This window comes from Argopecten irradians, chromosome 2 (genome assembly GCF_041381155.1).
Source record: "Argopecten irradians isolate NY chromosome 2, Ai_NY, whole genome shotgun sequence".
In the NCBI taxonomy this organism is placed as follows: domain Eukaryota; kingdom Metazoa; phylum Mollusca; class Bivalvia; order Pectinida; family Pectinidae; genus Argopecten; species Argopecten irradians.
This window is the reverse complement of record NC_091135.1, coordinates 3,429,604-3,449,854: the sequence shown is the minus strand read 5'-3', so window position 1 is coordinate 3,449,854 and position 20,251 is coordinate 3,429,604. Positions and strand designations below refer to the sequence as shown.

At 37.6% G+C, this 20,251-nt stretch overlaps 2 protein-coding genes across 5 annotated transcripts in view; both read left to right on the top strand.

The window, feature by feature from the left end:
- LOC138314165 (pre-mRNA-processing factor 40 homolog B-like) overlaps positions 1–10,347 on the top strand; it is a 45,014-nt gene extending 34,667 nt beyond the window's left edge. The window contains exons 21-23 of one of the 4 annotated variants that reach the window (XM_069254347.1): positions 5,993–6,070; positions 7,390–7,422; positions 9,636–10,347. In XM_069254347.1, coding sequence (XP_069110448.1) covers positions 5,993–6,070; positions 7,390–7,422; positions 9,636–9,725 — 201 coding nt within the window. In that variant the 3' untranslated portion in view covers positions 9,726–10,347. The remainder of the gene's footprint in view (positions 1–5,992; positions 6,071–7,389; positions 7,423–9,635) is intronic. The other 3 variants (XM_069254349.1, XM_069254348.1, XM_069254351.1) reach the window with 3 other exon arrangements.
- Positions 10,348–16,905: 6,558 nt separating this feature from the next.
- On the top strand, positions 16,906–20,251 carry LOC138314164 (cytochrome P450 2C3-like). The gene has a single exon (XM_069254346.1). The coding sequence runs from the start codon at positions 17,197–17,199 to the stop codon at positions 18,694–18,696; it is 1,500 nt and encodes a 499-aa protein (XP_069110447.1). The 5' UTR covers positions 16,906–17,196; the 3' UTR covers positions 18,697–20,251.

The window sequence follows — 20,251 nt, the reverse complement described above, 5'->3', positions numbered from 1 at the left end:
ATGTTGTGTTGGTATAGGTCAGTATGGAGACTCTCTCTCAGTCAATGTTGTGTTGGTATAGGTCAGTATGGAGACTCTCTCTCAGTATATGTTGTGTTGGTATAGGTCAGTATGGAGACTCTCTCTCAGTCAATGTTGTGTTGGTATAGGTCAGTATGGAGAGTCTCTCTCAGTATATGTTGTGTTGGTATAGGTCAGTATGGAGACTCTCTCTCAGTATATGTTGTGTTGGTATAGGTCAGTATGGAGACTCTCTCTCAGTCAATGTTGTGTTGGTATAGGTCAGTATGGAGACTCTCTCTCAGTCAATGTTGTGTTGGTATAGGTCAGTATGGAGACTCTCTCTCAGTATATGTTGTGTTGGTATAGGTCAGTATGGAGACTCTCTCTCAGTATATGTTGTGTTGGTATAGGTCAGTATGGAGACTCTCTCTCAGTATATGTTGTGTTGGTATAGGTCAGTATGGAGACTCTCTCTCCAGTATATGTTGTGTTGGTATAGGTCAGTATGGAGACTCTCTCTCAGTCAATGTTGTGTTGGTATAGGTCAGTATGGAGACTCTCTCTCAGTCAATGTTGTGTTGGTATAGGTCAGTATGGAGACTCTCTCAGTCTATGTTGTGTTGGTATAGGTCAGTATGGAGACTCTCTCCAGTATATGTTGTGTTGGTATAGGTCAGTATGGAGACTCTCTCTCAGTATATGTTGTGTTGGTATAGGTCAGTATGGAGACTCTCTCTCAGTATATGTTGTGTTGGTATAGGTCAGTATGGAGACTCTCTCTCAGTATATGTTGTGTTGGTATAGGTCAGTATGGAGACTCTCTCTCAGTATATGTTGTGTTGGTATAGGTCAGTATGGAGACTCTCTCTCAGTATATGTTGTGTTGGTATAGGTCAGTATGGAGACTCTCTCTCAGTATATGTTGTGTTGGTATAGGTCAGTATGGAGACTCACTCTCAGTATATGTTGTGTTGGTATAGGTCAGTATGGAGACTCTCTCTCAGTATATGTTGTGTTGGTATAGGTCAGTATGGAGACTCTCTCTCAGTATATGTTGTGTTGGTATAGGTCAGTATGGAGACTCTCTCTCAGTATATGTTGTGTTGGTATAGGTCAGTATGGAGACTCTCTCTCAGTATATGTTGTGTTGGTATAGGTCAGTATGGAGACTCTCTCTCAGTATATGTTGTGTTGGTATAGGTCAGTATGGAGACTCTCTCTCAGTATATGTTGTGTTGGTATAGGTCAGTATGGAGACTCTCTCTCAGTATATGTTGTGTTGGTATAGGTCAGTATGGAGACTCTCTCTCAGTATATGTTGTGTTGGTATAGGTCAGTATGGAGACTCTCTCTCAGTATATGTTGTGTTGGTATAGGTCAGTATGGAGACTCTCTCTCAGTATATGTTGTGTTGGTATAGGTCAGTATGGAGACTCTCTCTCAGTATATGTTGTGTTGGTATAGGTCAGTATGGAGACTCTCTCTCAGTATATGTTGTGTTGGTATAGGTCAGTATGGAGACTCTCTCTCAGTATATGTTGTGTTGGTATAGGTCAGTATGGAGACTCACTCTCAGTATATGTTGTGTTGGTATAGGTCAGTATGGAGACTCTCTCTCAGTCAATGTTGTGTTGGTATAGGTCAGTATGGAGACTCTCTCTCAGTCATGTTGTTGTGTGGTATAGGTCAGTATGGAGACTCTCTCTCAGTTATGTTGTGTTGGTATAGGTCAGTATGGAGACTCTCTCTCAGTATATGTTGTGTTGGTATTATAGGTCAGTATGGAGACTCTCTCTCAGTATATGTTGTGTTGGTATAGGTCAGTATGGAGACTCTCTCTCAGTATATGTTGTGTTGGTATAGGTCAGTATGGAGACTCTCTCTCAGTATATGTTGTGTTGGTATAGGTCAGTATGGAGACTCTCTCTCAGTATATGTTGTGTTGGTATAGGTCAGTATGGAGACTCTCTCCCAGTATATGTTGTGTTGGTATAGGTCAGTATGGAGACTCTCTCTCAGTATATGTTGTGTTGGTATAGGTCAGTATGGAGACTCTCTCTCAGTATATGTTGTGTTGGTATAGGTCAGTATGGAGACTCTCTCTCAGTATATGTTGTGTTGGTATAGGTCAGTATGGAGACTCTCTCTCAGTCTATGTTGTGTTGGTATAGGTCAGTATGGAGACTCTCTCTCAGTATATGTTGTGTTGGTATAGGTCAGTATGGAGACTCTCAATCTATGTTGTGTTGGTATAGGTCTGTATGGAGACTCTCTCTCAGTATATGTTGTGTTGGTATAGGTCAGTATGGAGACTCTCTCTCAGTCTATGTTGTGTTGGTATAGGTCTGTATGGAGACTCTCTCTCAGTATATGTTGTGTTGGTATAGGTCAGTATGGAGACTCTCTCTCAGTATATGTTGTGTTGGTATAGGTCAGTATGGAGACTCTCTCTCAGTATATGTTGTGTTGGTATAGGTCAGTATGGAGACTCTCTCTCAGTATATGTTGTGTTGGTATAGGTCAGTATGGAGACTCTCTCTCAGTATATGTTGTGTTGGTATAGGTCAGTATGGAGACTCTCTCTCAGTATATGTTGTGTTGGTATAGGTCAGTATGGAGACTCTCTCTCAGTATATGTTGTGTTGGTATAGGTCAGTATGGAGACTCTCTCTCAGTATATGTTGTGTTGGTATTGTATAGGTCAGTATGGAGAGTCTCTCTCAGTCATGTTGTGTTGGTATAGGTCAGTATGGAGACTCTCTCTCAGTAATTGTTGTGTTGGTATAGGTCAGTATGGAGACTCTCTCTCTCAGTCTATGTTGTGTTGGTATAGGTCAGTATGGAGAGTCTCTCTCAGTCAATGTTGTGTTGGTATAGGTCAGTATGGAGAGTCTCTCTCAGTCTATGTTGTGTTGGTATAGGTCAGTATGGAGACTCTCTCTCAGTATATGTTGTGTTGGTATAGGTCAGTATGGAGACTCTCTCTCAGTCTATGTTGTGTTGGTATAGGTCAGTATGGAGACTCTCTCTCAGTATATGTTGTGTTGGTATAGGTCAGTATGGAGACTCTCTCTCAGTCTATGTTGTGTTGGTATAGGTCAGTATGGAGACTCACTCTCAGTCAATGTTGTGTTGGTATAGGTCAGTATGGAGACTCTCTCTCAGTCTATGTTGTGTTGGTATAGGTCAGTATGGAGAGTCTCAATCTATGTTGTGTTGGTATAGGTCAGTATGGAGACTCTCTCTCAGTATATGTTGTGTTGGTATAGGTCAGTATGGAGACTCTCTCTCAGTATATGTTGTGTTGGTATAGGTCAGTATGGAGACTCTCTCTCAGTATATGTTGTGTTGGTATAGGTCAGTATGGAGACCCTCTCTCAGTATATGTTGTGTTGGTATAGGTCAGTATGGAGACTCTCTCAGTATATGTTGTTTGTATAGGTCAGTATGGAGACTCTCTCCAGTATATGTTGTTTTGGTATAGGTCAGTATGGAGAGTCTCTCTCAGTATATGTTGTGTTGGTATAGGTCAGTATGGAGACTCTCTCTCAGTATATGTTGTGTTGGTATAGGTCAGTATGGAGACTCTCTCTCAGTATATGTTGTGTTGGTATAGGTCAGTATGGAGACTCTCTCTCAGTATATGTTGTGTTGGTATAGGTCAGTATGGAGACTCTCTCTCAGTATATGTTGTGTTGGTATAGGTCAGTATGGAGACTCTCTCTCAGTATATGTTGTGTTGGTATAGGTCAGTATGGAGACTCTCTCTCAGTCAATGTTGTGTTGGTATAGGTCAGTATGGAGACTCTCTCTCAGTCTATGTTGTGTTGGTATAGGTCAGTATGGAGACTCTCTCTCAGTCAATGTTGTGTTGGTATAGGTCAGTATGGAGACTCTCTCTCAGTCTATGTTGTGTTGGTATAGGTCAGTATGGAGACTCTCTCTCAGTCAATGTTGTGTTGGTATAGGTCAGTATGGAGACTCTCTCTCAGTATATGTTGTGTTGGTATAGGTCAGTATGGAGACTCTCTCTCAGTCTATGTTGTGTTGGTATATAGGTCTGTATGGAGAGTCTCTCTCAGTATATGTTGTGTTGGTATAGGTCAGTATGGAGAGTCTCTCTCAGTATATGTTGTGTTGGTATAGGTCAGTATGGAGACTCTCTCTCAGTCTATGTTGTGTTGGTATAGGTCAGTATGGAGAGTCTCTCTCAGTATATGTTGTGTTTTGTATAGGTCAGTATGGAGACTCTCTCTCAGTATATGTTTTGTTGGTATAGGTCAGTATGGAGACTCACTCTCAGTATATGTTGTGTTGGTATAGGTCAGTATGGAGACTCTCTCTCAGTCAATGTTGTGTTGGTATAGGTCAGTATGGAGACTCTCTCTCAGTATATGTTGTGTTGGTATAGGTCAGTATGGAGACTCTCTCTCAGTCAATGTTGTGTTGGTATAGGTCAGTATGGAGAGTCTCTCTCAGTCAATGTTGTTGTATTGGTATAGGTCAGTATGGAGAGTCTCTCTCAGTCAATGTTGTGTTGGTATAGGTCAGTATGGAGACTCTCTCTCAGTATATGTTGTGTTGGTATAGGTCAGTATGGAGACTCTCTCTCAGTCTATGTTGTGTTGGTATAGGTCAGTATGGAGAGTCTCTCTCAGTATATGTTGTGTTGGTATAGGTCAGTATGGAGAGTCTCTCTCAGTATATGTTGTGTTGGTATAGGTCTGTATGGAGAGTCTCTCTCAGTATATGTTATGTCGATATTGTATAGGTCTGTATGGTGTTATATTGTGTACATCATTTATTGTCTGTCCCCAACTGTCTAGCCATCAAAGTACTGTAAGATTTTTGTTTGGGGTTGAGGTAGATCAGTTGATATTAATAACTGGTCACTATAAAACATGGACACTCCATTAGAGGATCAATGGCTAAGTGGTTTGTAGACCTCGTTTATATAGTTAGAATTAATTTACAAAATTTTCTTCAATATGGGTGCTTAGTGTTGGTAATAAAGGCTGTATAGGGGATGGCGGACACTGCTTTTGCCAATTTGTGCCAATGGAAAATTTAAAACGCTTATAACATGTGTATTATTAAGCTGCATTTATAAATATAGAGTAAATAATTTATTAAATCTTTTAAACACATCTTCAAACAAAAAGGTGTATGTATATTGTGATTTAACAAGGAGATCTCACCATTTCTATTCAGAAACATTTCAGTACTTATACGACATGATATTGACGTTTTAAGCATCAAACATTTGTGAAACATTATTTCATTGGCACCTGCTTTGACAGAATTGGCCCAGCTACTGCAAATTTTATATGAAAAGAATTGCATTTTATTGACAAAAGTTTGGGGTGGCCTTATAAGAGGACACACTCTTAATAAGAAAAATATGGTAAATCATGGAAATGTGATTTCTATCATTGTGTTGAATGGCTTTTGCTTGTGAGTGATAATACATTGTTTGTCATTATATAGGCATGCTTTATATTATCTGTGTGACTTAGAAATATGAATATTAATAAGGGAATTCAGATATTTATAGAAGAATTTTGATTTGTTAATTTTATTTATTTCATAGAATAGACCATAATTGTTTGTTGCATGAATTATATCTAAACACTTTAACATCATTCAGTTTAGTGAAGTGTGTAGACAAATGGTGCCATCTTTAGTATATATTTCATGTCAATAAAGTCTTGATTGATTGCTTTTAACGATGAATCTTGATTCATGTTAGAATTCTAAAAGATATACTTATGCTGTTTGTCTTTCTTAAAATATATAGTTCAAATTGCTGAGAAGGACCATAATTTTGTGCAAATTGTTCCCTTGATGGTTTTATTTGAGAATTTCTCCACACACTTAGCTATTAGAGTTATAGCCCATTGACGAGATCAAACCCTTAATAGAATTCCAAGGGAGGTAACAAAAGTTTTAGGAATGCTGTTTTGTGTGATAAGAAAATCTTGTATTTTAGGACGACAGTGGCAGTGATGCTGATCGTGATGATCACAAATCATCTAAGTCTAAGAGAAGGAGGAAAGATAAGTCTAGGGTAAGGTAGCTAAGTTAGGATATATATTATACAACGTAGGTGGAGGCCAAATAGCTACTAAACTAGGCTTAGTTACTTACAGGACTATGTGAGCTACTAGGCAGGATTCAGCTCAGGTTGATGCTCTTGTAGCTAGGATATTCAAAGTGTTGTTGGGGTCTGAGAGATAGGATAGTAAAGCTATGTTAGGTTTGAGTTGCTGGGGCTAGGATATTAAAAGTGTTGTTGGGGTCTCAGAGCTAGGATAGTAAAGCTATGTTAGGTTGGAGCTGTGGGAGCTATGATATTAAAAGTGTTGTTGGGATCTCAGAGATAGGATAGTAAAGCTATGTTAGGTTTGAGCTGTGGGCGCTAGGATATTAAGTGTTGTTGGAGTCTCACAGCTAATATAGAAAAGCCAGATTAGGTAGGTGCTGTGGGACTCAGGTATAAAGATTTGTTGGGGTCTCAGTTACGATAGGTTCATAATCTCATAGCTAGGATATTGTGACTTTTTTCCCCTTTAGGTGTTTGATAGTTCAAATTATTTAGAATGAAACTCCTAAACCACTTCTATGATCTGTGCTAAAGACACTGCGGTAGATCCAGATACAAAGAGATTGCAACTAGTTCCCATGTGTAATATAGGTCATGGTCTACCTTAGATTTCAATACGTAGGGCAGAGTACAATGTCTACCTTAGATTTCAATAGGTGGGACAGGGTACATGGTCTACCTTAGATTTCAATAGGTAGGACAGGGTACATGGTCTACCTTAGATTTCAATAGGTCGGGCAGGGTACAATGTCTACCTTAGATTTCAATAGGTCGGGCAGGGTACATGGTCTACCTTAGATTTCAATAGGTCGGGCAGGGTACATGGTCTACCTTAGATTTCAATAGGTCGGGCAGGGTACAATGTCTACCTTAGATTTCAATAGGTCGGACAGGGTACATGGTCTACCTTAGATTTCAATAGGTCGGACAGGGTACATGGTCTACCTTAGATTTCAATAGGTCGGACAGGGTACATGGTCTACCTTAGATTTCAATAGGTCGGGCAGGGTACATGGTCTACCTTAGATTTCAATAGGTGGGACAGGGTACATGGTCTACCTTAGATTTCAATAGGTCGGGCAGGGTACATGGTCTACCTTAGATTTCAATAGGTTGGGCAGGGTACATGGTCTACCTTAGATTTCAGTAGGTGGGACAGGGTACATGGTCTACCTTAGATTTCAGGTTGGTAAGGAAGACTTGCTAGTTTGTTGTGATACCTTAGTTTCAATTGACAGTCAAATTAATCCTAGAACACCAACTTTTCTATCTTTCTGCTGTAGAAACACGATACCACTGGTGCATGTGAACGTGCTGTGAGTTATTTCTATTTACATTTAGTTTGCTTGTGCTTATTCAGCGATAAAGATATATATTTTCAGGCAAAAAGTCAAGTGCACAACAATTAATGATAAATCCCTACCACAATAAAAACCTTGTGCTTATTCAGTGATAAAGATAAATATTGTCAGCCAGAAATCCAGTACACAAACAATAAATGATAAATCCCTACCACAATAAAAACCTTGTGCTTATTCAGTGATAAAGATAAATATTGTCATCCAGAAATCCAGTGCACAAACAATAAATGATAAATCCCTACCACAATAAAAACCTTGTGCTTATTCAGTGATAAAGATAAATATTGTCAGCCAGAAATCCAGTACACAAACAATAAATGATAAATCCCTACCACAATAAAAACCTTGTGCTTATTCAGTGATAAAGATTTTGTTGTCATCCAGAAATCCAGTACACAATCCCTACCACAATAAAAACCTTGTGCTTATTCAGTGATAAAGATAAATATTGTCAGCCAGAAATCCAGTACACAAACAATAAATGATAAATCCCTACCACAATAAAAACCTTGTGCTTATTCAGTGATAAAGATTTTGTTGTCATCCAGAAATCCAGTGCACAAACAATAAATGATAAATCCCTACCACAATAAAAACCTTGTGCTTATTCAGCGATAAAGATAAATATTGTCAGCCAGAAATCCAGTACACAAACAATAAATGATAAATCCCTACCACAATAAAAACCTTGTGCTTATTCAGTGATAAAGATAAATATTGTCATCCAGAAATCCAGTGCACAAACAATAAATGATAAAAACCTTGTGATTATTCGGCGATAAAGATAAATATTGTCAGCCAGAAATCCAGTACACAAACAATAAATGATAAATCCCTACCACAATAAAAACCTTGTGCTTATTCAGCGATAAAGATAAATATTGTCAGCCAGAAAGTCCAGTACACAATAGATTAATACAATAAAAACCCGAATTTCGACACAGTAAATGCCAGTCAACACTGTCTTTGTAACAATCCAAACTACCATCAAACACTCTCACAAGAATGGTATTGTTGCTGACACCAGATAGTAGGCCATGAGGAAACAAAGGGCTAATATCAGAAGGGAGAGGTTGTTTAGTATTGCTAACTGCGCTTTCACTGCCTTCATTTGCTGCAATCTTGATTCTAGTTTGGTTAAGCAAGAAAAATATCTTTTAAAACCCGATACCAACAAACCATAAAAAACTATAGAAGAAAAAACGTAACAAATCAAGAATTACTATTGGATCTATATCAGATATTGTGTTTTATACTACATCCATGTATGCCTAAAATAATACATTATAAACATGTTTTTTATTAACGGTCATGTAAAGGTATACCTTGAACCAATGCATTTTTGTCAAAGATTATAATGTAATTGCATTCTTAGTCATAGAAAGTTATGTCAGAGTTCAAAGATCAAATTAATCTATAGTTTAGAGGTCAAACTTTACTATAAGCTATGTCAGAAGTAAAGCTGAAGCTATGTAAGAGAAGGTTAACATATAAACCTATCTGTGTTGCTAGGGGACTAGCTTTCATTCAGCTTGGTGTTGGATTATCATGTCGGTTTTGTGAAATGGTGCCTATTGATAAATAATACTTCCATGGTGTTGGAGGGAATTACATCAATCTTTTTGGGAGGGTGTAGACTAACAATTAACATTTAAGTCAAACTGAGGTACCAAAGTCTGCTTGGATTGCTGTTTAATTCACACAGCAGTTGATAGATAAAATATTCATAACAATGCTTTGTAGCTTAATATTATACAAGCAGAGGATAATGATATAAATAAATGCCACAGGAGTTTTGAGGGAAGGTTAAGGAGAGATTGCGACTGTCAACTCCAACAGGCAGGAGGGGAAACTACACAGACAAATTCCATGAATTGTTATCATAGAACTGCATGGGTATACATAGAAATTTGAAAACAGGACTTGTATTATCATGGATCTTCATATAATAATATTTAATATATCTATCTCATTATACAGAACTGACCAATTATATATACGTGATATCAAGTGTCACTGATATATTTTGACAATTTTTGCTACTTTGTTGTAAATGTTCATAATAAAGTTAATTATCATCGTTAGCTGTTGTAATGATCAGCTGAAACAATGTGATTTGATTAACTGTATCCTATTGTGACTCTGCTGATGTTCTTTGTGTATTGTAGGGAGACTATGACACAGAGAGTGATGTCAGTGAAGGGGAACTGGAGAAACGACGCAGACTTCTTCTACAGCAGCTGGCGGCAGATCAGTAACAGACAGATCATTGGTGTGAGATGATCCAGTAATGGACACTGACTTGTGAAGGTGACATTTAACCTAGGAAACATGTTTAGTGACCCAATATATAAAATGTTAAACAGTGAAGGTCCTACAGAGGAAGAAAGCTTGGAACAGCTATTGGTGCTTTAATCCAGGAAAATGACATCAGAGGGAAATGTCCATCACCAACAATACGAGATTACAAAATGTGCTGAATTGGTCCGATGTGACAATCGAAATTGTATTTTTTGACTTAAATGTTAAAAAAGAGCAAGTGCTCTGTGGGCGTGGAAAATAGTCAGTCTGTGGACGTGGGAAACGAGGGAGACAGTCTGTGTAGGAGTAGAGACTGTTAATTGGGAAAGTATGGAGAAAAATTCACCAATTGGAGACATGGGCCAATTTTACAGTGTCTGCATGAAGAAGAGAAATGAGTAATGACAGTGAAATCAATACTGTTTTAGTCACATCAAAATTGTTAAGTGAGTGGATATTATAATGGAAAAGAAGCATTCCATTTGTAATAAATACATTTGATTTAATTTATGGTTTAAACCATTTCATCAATATTATTAAAATATGTCACTTAATCATCATTAAAATCATCCAAACTGATTTGGGTTTTTTTTTTTTTGTATTTATTCGTTCTATACATTGGTAGGCAGCATTGCAACTGGAACAATAAAACATGTTAAAAGGGGGAAATATGCGAACAAAAGATTGACAGATATTATTCCACCAAAAGAAATATAGAATCCACAACAGTACTAAGAATTTAGGTATACAAATCCAGAACTGAAAAACAAAGTAAACAACAAACAGAAACATAGGGAGGTATAAATATCTAATGAAATATCATCAAAAGAGCACAGATGGATGGCATAGAAAGCCATTTAACCAAGTTTACGTTGATTTGAAATTTTGGCATGTGGTGATCTTTGACTTGTGCCAATTTCGCAGTCATTTTTTAAAACCTCCCGCCCCGTTCAATGCTACGATTTCCACCATGACATATTTCCATGTCTATCCCCAAATTTATCATCAGAACGTCTCATATTGTCTAATGCAACGATTTCCACCATGACATATTTCCATGTTTATCCCCCAAATTTATCATCAGAACGTCTCATATCGTCCAATGCTACGATTTCCACCATGACATATTTCCATGTTTATCCCCCAAATTTATCATCAGAACGTCTCATATCGTCCAATGCTACGATTTCCACCATGACATATTTCCATGTTTATCCCCCAAATTTATCATCAGAACGTCTCATATCGTCCATGACACATTTCCATGTTTATTTCCATGTTTATCCCCCAAATTTATCATCAGAACGTCTCATATCGTCCAATGCTACGATTTCCACCATGACATATTTCCATGTTTATCCCCCAAATTTATCATCAGAACGTCTCATATCGTCCAATGCTACGATTTCCACCATGACATATTTCCATGTTTATCCCCAAATTTATCATCAGAACGTCTCATATCGTCCAAGCTACGATTTCCCCATGACACATTTCCATGTTTATCCCCAAATTTATCATCAGAACGTCTCATATGTCCAATGCTACGATTTCCACCATGACCATTTCCATGTTTATCCCCCAAATTTATCATCAGAACGTCTCATATCGTCCAATGCTACGATTTCCACCATGACATATTTCCATGTTTATCCCCCAAATTTATCATCAGAACGTCTCATATCGTCCAATGCTACGATTTCCACCATGACATATTTCCATGTTTATCCCCCAAATTTATCATCAGAACGTCTCATATCGTCCAATGCTACGATTTCCACCATGACATATTTCCATGTTTATCCCCCAAATTTATCATCAGAACGTCTCATATCGTCCAATGCTACGATTTCCACCATGACATATTTCCATGTCTATCCCCCTCCTCCTCCCCCCAAGTCATCATTAGAACGTCTCGTATCTGGGACAGTGAAAATGTTTTGCATCTGTTATTATGTCCTTTAACATGGCGATTAAAGTTAGTATAGTTTTGTTGTGCCATTTGCTAGTATTTGATATATATCGCCCTCAAGTCTGTCTAGCGAAGTCCTATTAGTGAATTATCCTATGACCAGTTGACGACCCTGTTACTTTTGATAACCGGTCCCGTTTACTGGAGAATCAAGCAGAGGTCAATAATCAATAGAAAACGACGGCAACACTGAGGCCATAATGATCAACACTTACAAAAACAAGTTGAACTGTGTAACCTTATACACAGAGAAACAGTATTTGCAAATTATGAATCAAGATGTTGACAGACAAACTTTTCTATCGGAATTAAGATACAACGATTGAATTCGGATATTTGAATAAAATGGGGCAGGCAGTATATTCCAAAATGGTCGACAATGTATACATAACTCCCTTCGCTTTTTCTCCCTTCTCGAGAAAACTCATTGTAATCAAACACTAAGAGGTCACAATAAGCACATATTGATTTTCATCAGATGTTCTCTCCGTGTAACAGATTTCGCCTTTGTGCTTTTTTCGACCATCAATGTTTGATAACATCTAACGCTTATACGTTTCCCGGGTCGAGCGGTCGCTCTCGGCATATCTCTCATGGTGAAGATTTAGCAAGTTCCGACAAATGCAGACTGGCCACCAGACCCTAAGTGGTTGATAACACTTTCTCAGCAGTTTTATGCTAGATTATCTCCCCCTAGTTTGAAACTTAATGATATGTTGCATCAATTCATGTGTGTAACTTTGAGCCATAGAGGAATTAATTGTTAATATTGAACCACGATCTCTATAATGAAACACATACCCCATTGGTCTGGTATCGGTTAAAAGTGTTTGGCAACAAACTTGCGTAAGAAACTACTTATCCAGTCTGTGACCGCATCCATGTCAAGATTTCTGAAAGGATTTGATTTTGTTTGTGGGAAAGCATCATGTCTCCTCCCGGGAATGTTATCATAAACATTCTGTTGCAGCAGTTGGGTGACAATTATATGGACATTTTCCGTTAGATCTGCCTTATGTATAGCAGAGGGGCTATGTGTTTCAGTCTCCTTGTCAAAGTTTTTCACAATTAGATATGTAGCTAGAGCTAACCCGTGCAATGGTTTTGTCACTGAATATACCCCGGAAGCTATGCCTCATCTTTGAACACTTTTGTTACAGTGCTCTAGATCCAAATCATTTGGATGATTGGTGTCAACCTTTCCACGGTGATTAACTGTCCGGTTTCATTAAGTTGATGTGCAAATCTTGGAGACAGCAAAACCTTTGATTGACAAATAGTTTCCAAAATTCAAATGCATACTTTTGACATCCCGATACCTTATACAGCAGGCAGAGATACTGGTTGAACAACATCATGCGTTCCCCGTCCCCATAGAAATAGAATCATTGTGATTCCTTTGTAAAAGGCCGAGAAGACGAACGCTGTTTGTGTAATTAAAAATGTAATCCTTGTTGGTAGAACTTCTGATGGTGCTTCATAGAGAGGCTCAGGATGGCCATGGATATTATTCTCATGCTTGCGCAGTTCTTGACTTTGGATGTATCTTTTGCCACAATATCTGCATATGTAATTATTTTACTGCGATCCGTCATCAGGGAATTCTGTTGTATCAAGGTCCAAAAAGTTGTTTTGTTTCATCCCAGATGTCACCCATCTGTCCATCATACATGTTGTTCGTTGGTTGTGTTGCCATTGAACTCATTCCGAAATGCTTTATAGCACCTGCTACCAGATATGCATCCGTAAGCTTTTCTGCCATAACTAAGATGCATAGAAGTTTGCAGATGGATGATCATTAGGAACATTTCTGGAATCCGTAATGTTCCTTGATAGAGTGTTCCAATGTCTCTGGGAGAATATAATATTTTCCACATCACCTATCAACAGACCAAAAGAACATGTTTAAATAGTTAGTGTTCTTTACCATTATATAAGAATGATTAATAGTTATATGTACAAAATTGGAATACAAATAATATACATCAATCAATCAACTAAACGTATGTCATATATATATAACGAGAGTTGTATAGAAACTGTTGACATTAAGAACATTTCCATAAAATGTCTCTAGACAATTTATTAAAAATTTTAATAACAAATTATCAACTGCATTAGCTGACTCTTCTTCATTCAGTATTCCATTGTAGAAATCTTAAAAGATAACACCACAGAAAATCAACTTACCTTTAACAACTTAGCTTGGTTGTGAAATTCTTCCATTTTCGGTACAAGAGTTTCTTATCTGTTGTATGGTGTATCTTGGTCTCGATGGGATATGCCTCTCAAATGTGAGATAGTCACCGCCACTCAAACTTTTGACTGGAGTTGCAGTGTTTGGTGCATACTTGTTCATAAACTGACATATATCCACCATCTCATCATGTTTGGCCTCTTTTTTCTTTAAAACACCCATGTTGACCTGTTTAAGTTTATAGATCAATAATCTTGATTATAACTAAAACAGTAAATTAAATACTTTGTTCTTTCATACATCTGATCTAATATGGGTTTATATTTACCTATATACATACACGCGAAAGCATGTGTATATAGTTTACATACTTACATAAACACACACACACACACATGCATCATAACTCTATCTAAGTTTTGTAAAATCATCGATAAATTTAATGATTAGATTCAGTAAATAGCTATAACATAGCCTTTTGGTTTTAGTGGTAGTTTCGGCCATAAACGGATGTGTAATGAAATCTGGTAGTCCAGCTGCAAATGATATATACTTTCCCCACACTTTCGCTACCAGAAATGAAAAGTTCTCTAATATAGTTTCTTTTTCTTTTTGACCTTGAATAACTGGAATAATGCAGCCTTTTTTGCGTCATGCAAAGGGAATGTGTTGTCAAGGTTTCATATCCCTGTTGTATATGCTTCATAATTTACAGCCAGCAGATACATGCGCAGCAAGGACATCTGTTACTGTTTTTCTTTGATTTCGAGCTTTTGATTTTGGATTTACTGAACACTGTGCATCCAAAAGCGATAGAATAAAGGAGCATCCACCTTCCATTTCAATTGCTTGAAAAGAAATTTTTGCATAGAGTTTTTGTCTGTGTTCTCTAGGCTGCTACCAGAGTTCTTTGAACACAAATTCTTGATTTCTTCCCCAAGAGATTCAAATATTGAGTTATCCAAAGCAGCATATACATGTAGTTTAGGTGGTCGGTTTTATGATTTCTTCTATAGTTCCGACATTAGCAAAGGACTGCTCTTCATCAAGGCTGACATTTATCAATACATTGATCTGAAAAATGATAATGTGCTAAAAAGAGACTCACTGTCATTGCACTTACTTAGTATTCTTTTTACTATTTACCCCAAGAAAATCTCAAACAAAATTTCTTTCATACCCCGATGAAGTTAAAAAATAGTGACATCAATGTTTAAATAAAATATATGATTACATTGTTGTTAATTGTGTCTGCATCTTTTTAAAAAAAAAAGAAAATAGAAAATTCAATAATCTAAATAAAGAGTTGAATCAAACAGGCTATGTTAAACAGTACATATACTCAGGATGGTAAAAAAATGTTTAATTCAACGATGACACAAGAAGGTTGATATATATGAACTAGTGATATTTGATATACCTATAGATCGTTGTGCTGTTTGTAAATTGGCAAAATATGGAAAAAAATGTACAGTTGAGTTAAACCACAGGGACTTGTAACGTAGGTTGTGAGAAAGTCTGTTGTGTATACATGTGTACTATAGGCCTATATACTATATAAAAGGACAAGGGAACCAACGGCTCGTTTGGAAGAGGTACACCTGCCTCTACAAAAGTCGCCGGTATTCCGTCAAACATGGATAAATATGTATATATTTAATACTAATATATTCTTAAATAAATTTTCGATACGGAAAACACAACTTCAGACACGAAATAATATATTAACATACCTTTATTTCACTATGAACGCGGAAAATGCAGTCAGATTTCCTCACTGTCGTTTTGCTTGTCCACTGAAATCTAGGTTAAACACGTTTGAGTGGATATTGTGTACCCCATACCCGGACCCGAACTGGAAACCCCATATACACAGTGCCTGTATACTAAAAGCTACAATATTAATGTGGTAGCGGTAAAGTAAAACATTAGAGTCTCGACTTAAGTTAGATTCTTCAATTAATGATATGTGTATTTCAAATATAGGTACTTCTAAAAACCCTAACCATGAAACTTAATTTATACAGAGTATGGGTACAGAATTCCAGTGCAGTATCGGGTAAGGGCGGGTACACTAAAAAGGTACCCATCATCAATTACAATATGGCGGATTATACGAACAAGAGTCGAGTGCTGGATAAAAAAAAAGTGTGATTCCTCGCTTAGTTGTTGGATTGGATTAATGAAAGAGTTATCGGAGATAGCCTATTTGTATTTGCAATGGGAAAATATCACCAGAAAGTGAAATGAATGCATACAAAATTTGTTACAAGGGAATATGAGTGCCTTTGACCTAGATTTCACTGGACAGGCAAAACGACAGTGAGGAAATCTGACTGCATTTTCCGCGTTCATAGTGAAATAAAGGTATGTTAATATATTATTTCGTGTCTGAAGTTGTGTTTTCCGTATCGAAAATTTATTTAAGAATATATTAGTATTAAATATATACATATTTATATATGTTTGACGGAATACCGGCGACTTTTGTAGAGGCAGGTGTACCTCTTCCAAGCGAGCCGTTGGTTCCCTTGTCCTTTTATATAGTATATAGGCCTATAGTACACATGTATACACAACAGACTTTCTCACAACCTACGTTACAAGTCCCTGTGAGTTAAACAAGTCCACATGGCTCGATGCATATATATGTCACCACATAACCATGTAAATATGTTAACTCATGTCTATAGCATGTACAAGGAGCGTCTGTTTGGGAGAATTCAGCTTTACAAACTCATACACATCGATTCCTTTTCGTCATTGTCAATGATGTGACAAGTAAAACGTTTTTTTTATCCTTTTGTCTGGTAACAAAAAGTAGTAACATTCATTCTAAGATGGGTTGTTATTTAAATTCAGATTTGATCCACTTCCTTTGGCAGTTTAAGAAGCCTTAGTCTATATAATATATGTAACGTGAAGTTGTATATACGATATGCGTAGCCTTGACCTTGTAAGAATTCGACACTAGTGGATAAATAACATATGGAAGCGAGTGACTGCAAGAGGAGTTACATACAGTACATCTAGGGAGACTCTGACACAGGAGTTAGCGTATATACAGGTAGTTACTAGTGAGATCGCTGAAATATAAAACAATCAGCATTCGCACATATTTGTTTCTCCTATCATAAAAATGCATGTACCGATTATCTGTTGTAGATAATGATTTGTGCAGCTTTGTCGTTGTCGGCTATCGTACTTTTCCGTGGGTTAGAAACTACAATTTAGCCATACAAGCTGTCTGTAATCTGCAATGGAGCTAGATAGCTTGCTGGTATTTAACGCTGTGACGGTAGGCGTTTGTGTTTTACTGTTAATGTTACTTGTCAGATGGGTCACACACCGACCGGCCAATCTACCGCCCAGTCCTCCGGGCTACCTTATTGTTGGACACATTCCCCTCTTATTGAAAGAAAAACCCGAGGATTTATACCGAGAACTTCGCGCACAGTATGGGGACGTTTTCTGTCTTAAACTCGGTCGTACATACTCTGTTGTAATTAATGGTTGTGACGCGTTAAGGGATGCATTTGTAAAACAAGGAGATGATTTCTCTGATCGGCCAAGTGGCAGCTACTTACTGTCTTATCTTATGAAAAATAAAGGAATCGTGGCATCCTCTGGTGAACACTGGAAACGCACACGTACACTTTCCATCGCCTGTCTTCGTGAGTTTGGATTCGGGAAGAAGACTTTAGAAGGTCGTGTGTTGGAGGAAGTGGAGGCATTTCTCGGAGTGATCAACGAACAGAACGGTAAGCCTTATAATGCTAATAGGCTTATTGAGACCGCTGTCTCCAACGTCATTTGTAGTATCGTGTTTGGGGATAGATTCGAGTACGATGACGACAAATTCAAGAAACTATTAGCTTTACTGGAAAAGCTTTTCAGTTTGATCCCTTTCAGAGGATGTATTAATGTTATCCCTTGGCTACGATATTTCCCGGGAGACCTCATCGGCATAAAACTGTTCACCAAAGTATTTCACGCTGTTCGCGATTTCATCCAAGAAGAAATTGCAGAGCACAAGCGTACACTAGATGAGGGCAACATACGAGACTTTATCGATGCGTTCCTGAGAGAGAAGTCCAAACACGAACTGAACGATCCCGTATTTGATGATTTTAATATTGAGATATCAGTTATGAATCTGTTTGTTGCCGGGACGGGAACCACAGCAGCAACCACACAATGGGCCATTCTGTATCTCCTCCATTATCCAGACATTCAGATAAAGTTACGAGGAGAAATTAGTTCTGTAGTGGGCACTGGTCGGTACCCGTCACTCAACGACAAACCGAACATGCCTTACTATCAGGCCTTCATCACAGAGGTCAGTCGCAAGGGCAATATTGCGCCCGTAGGACTTCCTTATGGAGCAAAACATGACATTCAGTTCCGGGGGATGACCATCCCTAAAGGATCGTTAATCACTGCCAATCTAGACTCTGTACTAATGGACCCTACAATGTTTCCTGATCCAGCAAAATTTGATCCCAACAGATACCTGGGAAACGACGGACAACTCACTGGAAAGGAGAAACAGGTCTTGACATTTTCTCTCGGTAGACGGGTGTGTATGGGTGAATCTCTTGCACGACTGGAACTCTTTCTGATTCTGACGTCACTGGTACAGAGGTTTGACCTTGTACCTGCTGACCCCGATGATTTACCAACCTTACTTCCCGTTCCAGGGGCAACCCTACCACAACCGTTTGAATTCCGGGCTGTTTTGAAAACGAACAAGGCTTAGCATAAGTGGATACTTTTATTGTATCACCAGTTATAATTACGGATTGGAACAATCACCACACAATGTGATGATATAATGTTAATGTTTCAATTTCATTGTATGAAATGCAGGCTCTACAATTGCAATTTTGATTTGCAAATTTCATCTGATGTTATGCTGAATTTAATTAAGATAATACAGATTTATAGGTTTAAAGTTCCATGCCGTATAGTATTTGTCTATACAATATTTAGGTATTTCTAACGTTAGAAGCTCCTAATTCTTTACACCTTATTGATGACATAAACGTATCAACGATTTTACAAACACCCACATCGTTATGCTTGACTTGTTTATATATAGCTATATTTATCTTATCATGGGGACACAATAAAAGATTACTGAAACCTCATACGAGACTTAACATTCGGAAACATTCATTTGCAATAAGAGTGATCAACGACTGGAACTCCCTACCTTCGGAAATTGTTAATGCCGAGTCGGTGAACAGATTCAAGACCCTCATAAACACGTATTGGAAGAACTGTGACATTAAGTTTTACCCTAGCTGTTATTGAAGACATTACTATAAGCAGGCTAAAACAAGGGACATATAGTGTATATTTTGTATATAAGGTATAGAACTGGATGTGCTCAATATTTCATTAGTTCAAGTTTTTGAGTTTTGCGCAAATATGATTATGATTCTGTACAGACTATAGATTTAGGTGGTCAAGAGGCTTTGCTTAAAATAGACAGAAATCTGGTATATATCTGGTATATAAGCCGTATAAGTATAAAGTCAAGATGTTGAAGTATATTACCTTTCGTCCTTCTATGCAGATCGTAAGATTCGTTAATGTGAAATATTTTCAAAATCTTAATGGACTGTTAAGTGTCACTTACGACATTTCCTCCAATGGTCCGTCACCCCTGTTGTTTGTAATAAAGATCCAATCACGTGGTCTTCGTTATCAGAGATGCATTTTTTTCTGTTTGGTTATCTTAGTAATATTTGGAAAGTATTTCTAGGCATGCGTATACATTACATATATTTATCGCACGTCGGACAAAATGTCTCCAAATGATTGGCGGAGAGCCGTCACGTGGTGACCCCTAACACTCGCTCTCGCCTTCAACTCGCTTCAAAATTTAAACACATTCTCTTCAACTAAATATACCATTTCATTACCGGTAAACTATATATTACTTTTTAATACTTCAAATTAAATAAAATGCATTTTTAAATACGAGTTGCTACTCCTACCCCAGTTTGAAAGTTGATGACGCGGTGAAAAACAAACGTAACAATCTCGACTGCGATTATTTTAGGATTAACTTCTTACTTTGTTTAGTTTATGAGATGATAAACCAAATGGGGCACGGGGTAAATTGCGGAAACGCTATTTTGAAAATGTGTCTTTTTCTCTTTGAGTTGAGCCAAAGTTTTACTTAAATTGTTTCTACTTAAATCATACTGCTCCAGCAGTTTTAGCTGTATCGAGGTAAGTTTTGTTGAAAATCTGTATTAGGATCGTGCTAATTAAAATATTGAGCATTTATGTGTGAAATGATA